Genomic DNA, 10335 nt, shown 5'->3' on the forward strand with positions numbered 1-10335 from the left:
GAAATCTGGCCATGTGTAGCAACGTGGATGGACCTTGAGGGTGTTATGCTGAGTGAAATAAGTCAGGCAGAGAAGGATAAATACCATATGTTTGCATGCATACTAAGATTAGGAGGAACTTAACAGGACTGTGGGGGAGAAAAAGGGGGGAAAAAGTGGGGGGGACGGTGGGAGGCAAACCATGAGAGACTCTTGAATGCCAAGAACAAACAGGGCTGATGGGTGTGGAGGGGGGGGGAAGATGGGTGATGGGCATGGAGGAGGGCACTTGTGGGGATGAGCACTGGGTGTTATATGGAAACCAATTTGACAATAAACTATTTGTGAAAATAAAAAAAAATGAACACTGAAAAAAACGATAATTATTTTTTCTTAAGATATTTTAATGATTCTTTAGATTATGAGAGAGAAAGAGAGAGAAAGCAAGCGGGAAAGGGAAAGAGAGAGAGGAACACACAGAATCTGAAGCAAGCTCCAGGCTCTGAGCTATCAGCAGATAGCGCTAGGTGGGGCTCAAACCCGCAAACTGCAAGATCATGACATGTGTTGAAGTTGGATGTTTAAGCTTCTGAGCCACGCAGGTGCCCCTAGTTTAAGATAATTCTTAAGATCATCTGGTCTTCTGCGTAAGCCATATAGTTGATACCCTCTTTGACAAAATGAAACAAAGCCAGGTACTAGTTAAAGTGGTAAGGTCAATTTCCAATCAGTAATATACTATTGAAATAGGGCAGAGGATCAGAGGTGAATGGACGTTTTAAAGGGAGGAGTGGACCAGTTTACATTCCCACCAACAGTGTAGGAGGGTGCCCGTGTCTCCACATCCTTGCCAGCATCTAGAGTTCTCTGATTTGCTCATTTTAGCCACTCTGACTGGCGTGAGGTGGTATCTCAGTGTGGTTTTGATTTGTATTTCCCTGATGAGGAGGGATGCTGAGCATCATTTCATGTGTCTGTTGGCCATGTGGATGTCCTCTTTGGAGAAGTGTCTGTTCATATCTTCTTCCCATTTCTGTTTGCACGTATAGGAGGATTAGGAGGAACTTAACTGAGGAACAAGGGGGAGAAGAAGCGGGGAAATGGTGGGGGAAAGGGAGAGAGGCAAACCAAGAGAGACTCTTGAATGCTGACAAAAACTGAGGATTGATGGATGTTGGGGGGAGGGGGTAGATGGGCATGGAGAAGGACACTTGTGGGGATGAGCACTGTGTGTTATGTGGAAACTAATTTGACAATAAACTATTTGTAAAAAAATAAAGGGAGAAGTGGAGTAGAGAAAGGAGCAAGTGAGGGCTCAGTAGAGTCAGGAAATGAGACATGAAAAGGGATTGGTTATTGTAACTGCAGTTAGGCCCATTGGCAATTATGGACGTTAGGATTCTATTCTCTCAGTTCTTCCTGGTGATTAAGGTCCAAAGGAATGGCTTTCAGGTCCTTGAGAAAGACAATGCTAAATTATAGGAGATACATATAACTTTCAAAGAGACAGAGAAAGAATTCACCTTTGTAGTCTTATTTTCATAAACACTCTCAGAAAGGATGATCGGAGGCTTATCTGTCAAGTGTTGGCTGGAAGAGGCAGTACAGTTTTGCACATTTTTGCCCGTAGCACTGAGCTTTCTCAAGCAGGCACTTTAAGGGGATCTAGGATCATTCTAGGGATAGACCTTGAGCTTGACCTTGTTGGAAACTGTATTAGTATATTAAGTATACTAATGTGAGGAGGAAGGGGTGGGTGTAGTCATTTGTGCTAAGAGTCTGTAGTTTTTAGAGGACAAGGTTGAGGCCTAGTTAAGAAGGGGGATTAGAGGGGTGCTTGGGTGGCTCAGCTGGTTAAGCGCCAGACTTCAGCTCAGGTCATGATCTCAAGGTTCATGGGTTTGAGCCCTGCGTCAGGCTCTGAGCTGTCAGCACAGATTCGAGCCTACTTCGGATTCTGTGTCTCCCTCTCTCTGTCCCTCATCTACTTGCTCTCTCTCTTTCTCTCTCTAAAAAATAAATAAACATAAAAATATTTTTTTAAAAAAAGAAGGGGGATCAGAGGAGTCTGGCTAGTGTTTCATCAAGGAGAGAATCTTTGCCATTTTAAGACTTGTAACAGAAAAAAATCACTTCTCCATTTTTCAATTCCTTTGTGACACTAAACTTTGTGATCCCCTGGGATGCACTATTGCTGTGTTTTGTTTTTGTTTTTGTTTTTTTACTATTCAGTAGGGAGGAGCAGTTTCAGGTGTTTCTTCATGGTTTTAACTTCCATAATATTTCTCAATTAGTGGACCAAGGAGCCAATGTAAAGACACTGTCATTTGTCAAGTATGTCTATTTCAACTATCCATTGAAAGAAGCTGGGGAAATAAACACAGGTATGGATTTTCAGACCCAGTGGACCCATTTTAATATGGGATCAGTTTAAAACACCATTTCATACTTGGTATCCTTAAGCTTTCATTCTGCTTGCTGGCCATGGTTACTTTGGCATCCCCAGGAATGAATACCATTTCAGAACCATTCCCAGTATTCCCTTTCCAAAATCTGAGTTTTTCTCTTTTCCTCAATATAAACTCATCCAAACCAAAGATTTTGGTTCTATTTGGGAATGCTAGGATACAGATATATGGCACATATTTGTAATAGTTTTGCATGGACCTCCCCTAAGGGGACCCTGCCTTTCCTTGAACGGAGATTCAAGGAACCTTGAGTCTGTGAAGCATCTTAGCTCTGGAAATAGGGTGAGAAACCATAAAAATACAGATTAGGTCAGACTTCAGTCAGTTGCCCTATCATTGTTTCCAGACATCATGATCATCTTGCTGCAATGAACTTCGAGATTATGTTTCACTCCATCACTGCTACTCATTTCAGCAACTACATAAGCCTTGTATCTGAAAGTTTATCACTGCTACTTGGCCTATGATTTTGGGATTTCATTCTCCCTATTCATGTCAGAAGGTCCATGTCGGTGTCACAATCTTCCACTGTCATTTCTGGACAGCAGATGACTATCATTACAGGTATTTTATACTAAGATGCTAAGGTTCCACTCATGAATATATTTCTCAGTGTCTTTGTATAGAGATTATCCTCTGGACTTTGCTAAAATACACAGTGTTGGGTAGGTCATGGATTACAATAATAAATTAGATATTTGTTTACTAAATTAGATATTAGATATTACTATTTCCCTGGGCCTCTGGATTTCTTCCCCTCCAATATCTAGGAAATACAGCATCTCATTTTCCCTAAATACTTTTACTGCTGAAGTTGGTTTCTGTTGCTTCTGCTAGAAGAGGCCTGGTAGGATTTGGGAGTTGAGGATGTTCAGAACCCATATAACTGTTTGTAATATACTACTCAGAATAACACCCACATATGAAAGTTAGACCAAGCTTTTAAAATATCTGGCGGATGGTGACTTCACCTTTGATGGCAATTTACAGAATCAAACTTTGGTTCTATTTTTAGACAGATCTGTTAGAGATGAGGTTTCTTCTAGGGAAAGTTTACGGAGTATCTGCTTTACTGAACATAGTTTGAACTGAAAACCTAAATAATGGAGAATGTAATTTTTCTTTCAATAACCTTTCAAATTCATTTAGTGCTTGAACTCATTATTTTCACCATAATATTTTATTGCAACAGCTACTTGGTCTCTCAAAACTGTCCTTTAATAAGAACTATTACAGGTGTTAATTTAATAACTGTTTTTACTATTACATTCCATGCATTAACAGGTTCTGTTTTGCATTAGCAATGAAGCCGTTTACTAGCTTTAAATCTAAGCAGGTCAGTTATCTAATCCCAGCATATGTCTTAAGTGTTCTCCTTTATGAGAACTCTTTCTGGGCTATATTCCCTATCAATCATCATTTTGTTAGAATATAGATACTGTTATATATACTTCAATAGGAATAGATTGAGAATGTGGAATTTGAAATATACAACCTTTAGAGTGTGAGAGGGAAAGGAAGCCACCAATAATTCCAAATGCTTACATCACTGAACTGGTAATTCTCAAAAGGTCAACCAGAGGCATGGAAAGCCACATATTTGTCAATGTTCATATAAATATTGATAGGGCCTCAGAGAAAATAATGGCTTTTTCTTTGTTTTTGCCCTATCAGTCTTTCAAGAGTGCCTCTTTGTAACATAATTTAACCTGGCAAGGAGTTCTGAGAAATGTATCTCCCTGACCCACCTTTCAGGAACAAGGTGGGGATGATTTGGTATTGAAAATAGAGACTTTTGCTTATTCCTTTTGTATTTATCTTCATTAAGTGGGGCAGATACTTACCCAACTATTTAGCTGATCACCTGGGACTACAGCCACATGTTTCCAATTTAAGATTGGAAAACAATCTTTTTGATTCTTGGAATTCCAACATTATAGATCATGGCTTTTCTTCCACTTACCTCTTGAGGTCCTTTTTCTTTCATTCATCCTTATGTGGACTTGACTTCATTGCTTTACTAAGCTACCTGCATTTCTCTGAATGCAGTAGAAGTGTACTTGTGTCTTTAACTTTGGCCTAGAGTGAGATTTCCTTCTTTGTTTTTTCAGCTAAACTTTGATCCAGCAGAGTTTGAACAGCAGAGTTCACCTACTGTTTGAAAACTTTTCCCTTGGTCTCACCTCCAGGAAAACTAGTTTATCTTTCCATTGACCCTTGCCAAAGTTCATTGTATATGGCTATGAGACATGTAGTTATCTTGCTTTATAAATGCTTATATATCCATTTCTTCCACTTGACTCTGAGCTTATTTAGAGTAGGGAACTTATCCTGTTTATCTTTGTGCTCAAAGTAGGAAGCATAGAAGCCACCAAGTTGTAATACCTCAATAATTCTTTAAATATATATATTTTTATCCAAAGCAACTATTATGATAAAAAGTCTGAATTTCCAGTATTCTAACCATGTCATTCAGATTTACCCATGACAATATGACACATGACCATTAGGGGCATATAGCATACTCCTATGTTCATAAATAACATTAATATTTAATATTTGTAACATGGTGTGGTTCCCCCCACCCTTTTAGGTTCTGTTTACTGAACTCTTGGGATTCAATCATGCCATGAATACCGCAATGTTCATTTTGAGCTTTCAAGAAGTCTCACCCACATCTGATGAAAATGTCACTGTGATGGAGACAACTTTCAACAATGTTCCTGTCCGCATATATGTACCAAAACAAAAGACAGAGAGACTAAGAAGAGGCTTATTTTATGTTCATGGTGGTGGTTGGTGTTTGGGGAGTGCTGGTATGTGCCCTTTGTTAGACATTGTAGCTTATCATATAACACACATTTTATTAGTATGTTGACTTCAACCTATCAAGAAGGTATATCTGTTAAACATCCCAGATCATCTAACACTTCAGTTGTATGAAATTCATTTATTTGAGCTATGTTAGTTTAAAGGAATTATTTTAAATCTCTTTCTTAAAGGGAATAATCAATAGCAAAGGCTGTAGCAAATCTCAGAAGAAAAGTGTTTCATGAACTTAGAAATGTATTATTGAACTTGTTAACTGCAGACATGATGGAATGTTGCAATGGAAACCAAAATGAAGTACATTGAATAGTGAATGAGCAATGAGGAAGTGGAGATGGTGACTCTATTCTTTCAATAAGCATAGATATAGAAAGAAATGAGGGAAGTGTTATATAAAAAAGAAGAGTTGAGTATTTATTTTCTATAAAACATGTGTATTTCAATTTTATGTATTTTTTATTTTTTTTAAGTTTATTTATTTATGAGAGATAGAGACAGCATGAGTAGGGGAGGGGCAGAGAGAGAGGGAGACACAGAATCTAGAGCAGGCTCCAGGCCCCGAGCTGTCAGCACAGAGCCCGACACGGGGCTTGAATCCACAAACAATGACATCATGACCTGAGCCGAAGTCGCATGCCCAACCGACTGAGCCACCCAGGCGCCCCAATTTTATGTAGTCTTAATGTTTACATAAATACATTAAATATGTAATATATATATAAGGTACTTTATATAATATGAAATTTTAGATTTTTTAATGTATAAAAACATGTTTTATATTTAATTTATATTTACATATGGGAGATCTATGAATATGTTTGTAAACTCAAGGTAGAGTTGGAGGTTAACAGAAATATATTGGAGAAAAGGGAGGGGGCTGGAGGATGAAATGAAGTTTAGCTGATCTAGAGGATATGAGATGAAATTGGACTTAGTACAGAGGGAAAACAACGGCAACACATAGGAAGAGGAATGCACTCTGTCCATAACAAGAAGAAAACAGGTGTTGTTGGATATTGATACAAATTGGAGACATAGATCAAAATAGGAAGGGATGTGATCCTGTCTATGATTTTCTATAAATACAGCCAATAAAGGCATTAGCTGGCAATGGAATGAGGTTCCTAAGACAAATCTGACAATGCTATGCCTCCATTTGTTTCCATGAGTCCCTGTTACCCAAAGTCTGTCTTTAAAAATATTTTCATCATAGTATTACTGAAGAATGAGAATATGCTTACCAAGATAAAGGAACTAAGTAAGAATAAGCACTCAAACAAAATAGCATTTTTGATCCTTTTTATATTTATTTCTATTTTTATAATAAAATCTATGCTCTAATCCAAAATATAAGAATGACTTTATTTATTTATTATTTATGATTTATGAGAGAAAGAGGAGAGGAGGGAGTGTGGAGAGTGTTGGGATGGGGCAGAGAGGGGGAGAGAGAGAGAGAGAGAGAGAGAGAGAGAGAGAAATGCCAAGCAGAATCCATGACCAGTACAGAGCCTGATTCAGGGCTCTATCTCATGAGATCATGACCTCAGCCAAAATCAAGAGTCTCTTGATTAACTGAGCCATCCAGGTGCCCCAAGAATGATTTTTTATAGTAAATGTTAAATAATAGTTTAAAACTTATTGTGTATTTGATATTTTAAGAATATTCAGCATCTGACTTTTGCATGGCACACATGACTTAATGTTTGTGACAACTATATATTCTGATTCTTTCTCTGTAACACTTTATGATTTCTCCCTTCTCCCATTACTGACAAATTCTTTTTTATCTTCTTGAAATTTTCTTATCTGCAAAAGGGAGCATTTACCCAAGCCCAGTAGCAAATATGTGTGGTTCATCCCCCCTCCACTCACATGGCCAAAAAAGCTCCAGAAAACACAGTTTTTATTGACTGCCTAGAAAATACGAATGTGTAAATCAAGTTTTAGCTTTCCCTATTTCCCCTTTTCTTCATTTTTCTCTAGCAGTTTTGATAAAGTCTAATGCTATTTCCATACGACACTTTCTGTACCTCTCCATTAAAACTGCTAATATTTTGCATTGTTGCTTTTTGTTTATACGCCTGGCCTTACTTGCCCCTCTCTACAATAGACTATGACTTACTGAGAGTCAGGGAATTAATTTTATCTGTTTATTCTTTCAACACCTACTACTTGCTGAATGAAGGAAGAAGAGATTAATCTTGAAGAGAATGAATTTGGTTTAAATTATCCAGTGTGTAACATGGGGAAACGACAAGAGAGTGACAATATGCATGTAAAAGGATCACTGAGCAGAAGAATTCATGTTTTATAGCTTTGATGAAAGATCAGAAATATTTTTCCCAGAACATTTCAGTGGGGAACAAAGTATAGGCATAAACTTCCTGCTGATGGAAACACTTATGAATACTTTTGTCAATTTTTGATTTTATTTTCTTTTATTTCAGCTTTGTTTAGTTATGACTTACTGTCAAGACGGACAGTTAACAGACTTGATGCTGTTGTCATTTCAGTGAAGTAAGAGCACTGTTATTGTTTGGGTTTTGGCCAGATGTCTTATATAGTAAGATGCTCTAAGCTGTCTCGGTCATTCCTTGATTATGTCAGGAGTGTTTCAAATAAAATTGAGAAGATGAGAATAGAGAACATGAACTTAAGATAACCAGAAAAAAGTCACAGGGAAAAGAGTTGTATAGTCAGGTCAAGCAGGATCAAAAACAGGAAGTCAAAAAACAGTTACAATAAAACTAAACTGCTGCATCTTAGGGACAAATGACCTCTGCTGCATTTATAGCCTTATTTCTAGCCTCCCCTTAATGAGCAAAGTGAGTAAGATGAGGGCTTCAGGGTGAGAGAATCAGGTTTAAAGCCTGGTTCTAGAATTAAATGAATAACTTCGTGCCAGCTAAATACCATTTTAACACCGTTTTCTCAGATGTAAACTGAGAGTCATATAGTATTTTCTATATCACCGAGTTGTTTTATAGATTAGGTGCTAACATACACTTAACGCAATTAGTATAGAATATTTCACGGTACAATCCTCCATTAAATGTACCTAGTCACCAAATAACATATTGGAATACAGGCAAATCTTTTCTAAAAAAAATTCTAGATCAATAAATAGTAATAAAAAACAAACCAAATGGAAATAAATAGAAAAATGAAGAACTGAAAAAAAAGCATAATAGTGACTACATGCCAACTTGATTATTAGATTAAGTTGGAATAGAATAATTCCTAACATCTGTTCATTATTTATTGGTCACTAATAAAGCATAATAATTACAAAGAAAAATAACTATTTGGTAAAAGTTTATTTAAGGGAAATTATCACCTGAGTTTTTCCCCCTGAGTCTTATCCAAGTTTTCCATTCAAGCCTTTATTTGTGGAAAAATGTAAACATTTGTAAAGACTTTTATATCAAGCATTATCATAAAAATGACATTTGTCTTTGGACTCATAATGACCCCAAATACCAGATTTGCTAAAGAAAATGTTTTTACTTTTGGTTTTTAGGGTAGAGCATGGCCCTAACCTCATTTTATTATTTGAAAAATAATTGGCTTAAAGAACACTGTTATTCTGCCCACAGCTACAGACTAGCACCTAAATATCACTTCCCAAATCAATTTGAAGATGTGTATAATGCATTAAAGTGGTTCTTATGCCACGATGTTCTTGACAAATATGGTGTGGATCCTGAAAGAATTGGAATTTCTGGAGACAGTGCTGGAGGGAATTTAGCTACAGCAGTGACTCAACAGGTATGTTGCTCAGATTTATTTTTTCCTAAAAATATCTTACACTTAATTATTTATTTTGAACATTAAACTATCCATGCAAACTACATTATTATGTTAATATGTTAGAAATTAGAGATACATAGAAATCAATGTTAGAGAACATTTCTATCCTGAGTGCTTCTATTCTTACCTTCTGCCAGACTTTTAAAAAATAAAATGATAAAATACTCTTTCCAGATCATTGGTTTAGACATCATTATATGTCAGCTAAGTGCTATGCAATTTTGTTGTATTAGGGCTGCGATTTGTACAATCAGCCAGTAATACACTATAGTTACAGAATCAGATTATTCCAGTATTCTTTATGGAGTATACTAAAACTTACATGAAAACTACTGTTATTAGAATAATCAATTTGCCTATAGAGAAAAAATATTAACAGGTTTGTAGATACTATTTACTTGCAGAAGGAATTATAATTTTCAGATATCAACTATTACACTCTTACCCTGATATTTATCTAAAACTGAACATCTATTTTTTTTTAATTTTTAAAGTTTACTTATTTGAAAGAGAGACAGAGAAAGTGAGTGGAGGAAGGGCAGAGGGAATGGAAGAGAGAGAATTCCAAGCAGGCTCCACACTGACAGGGCCTGGAACTCAAGAACCATGAGATCATGACCTGAGCTGAAACCAACAGTAAGAGGTTTAATCCACTGAGCCACTCAGGCATCCCCAAACTGGGCATCTATTAGCTATTAATTTGAAGTGGCACATAATTGTATTAGACTAATATTGAGTAAAATTGTTATTGATACTGGTTATCTGACCTAAATATCAAACCAGGCACCAATGGCTTAGAAGCAGTGTTCTTATAATGAAAACAAAAACCAAAAAACGTTACTTGTAGATTTAAAAATGAAGGTCTGCAATTCAATAACTAACCCTATAAATGTTGCTTGTAAGCTTACTGTCAATCAAACAAATCTTGCTTTTGATTTTGTTGATTATTACTTTTTTATGCTCATTTTAAAGTATATAAATTTTGGCTATTGATACCTTCAAAATCACCTTCTTATGATTTGTAGCCAAAGGAAAGATATAAATTTTGTGATTTTTATAAAAATACTGCAGAACATATATCTGCTACTCTCCAGAAATTGACTTCTATATTGCCTACTCATTGTCACTCTGAGAGGCGTCTTGATTCAGTACAAAGGGCATATCAGGAGACATGGATTTTTGGAACTAATTTCTTTTTATGTGTTACATAATGAGCCCTTTCTCTTATGTAGTTCAGTTTTCTGTAGTG

The 10335-nt window shown here is 36.4% G+C and overlaps 1 protein-coding gene across 1 annotated transcript in view; it reads left to right on the forward strand.

Moving 5' to 3' along the window:
- The first annotated feature begins 2953 nt into the window (after positions 1 to 2953).
- The window catches only part of AADAC (arylacetamide deacetylase), a 14495-nt gene continuing 7113 nt past the window's right edge, over positions 2954 to 10335 (forward strand). The window contains exons 1-5 of the mRNA XM_077750134.1: positions 2954 to 3011; positions 3949 to 4004; positions 5041 to 5263; positions 7724 to 7793; positions 8873 to 9044. Of these exons, the coding sequence (XP_077606260.1) occupies positions 2954 to 3011; positions 3949 to 4004; positions 5041 to 5263; positions 7724 to 7793; positions 8873 to 9044 (579 nt within the window). The remainder of the gene's footprint in view (positions 3012 to 3948; positions 4005 to 5040; positions 5264 to 7723; positions 7794 to 8872; positions 9045 to 10335) is intronic.

Source organism: Crocuta crocuta, unplaced genomic scaffold, assembly GCF_008692635.1.
Source record: "Crocuta crocuta isolate KB4526 unplaced genomic scaffold, BGI_CrCroc_1.0 scaffold19, whole genome shotgun sequence".
Lineage (NCBI taxonomy): Eukaryota > Metazoa > Chordata > Mammalia > Carnivora > Hyaenidae > Crocuta > Crocuta crocuta.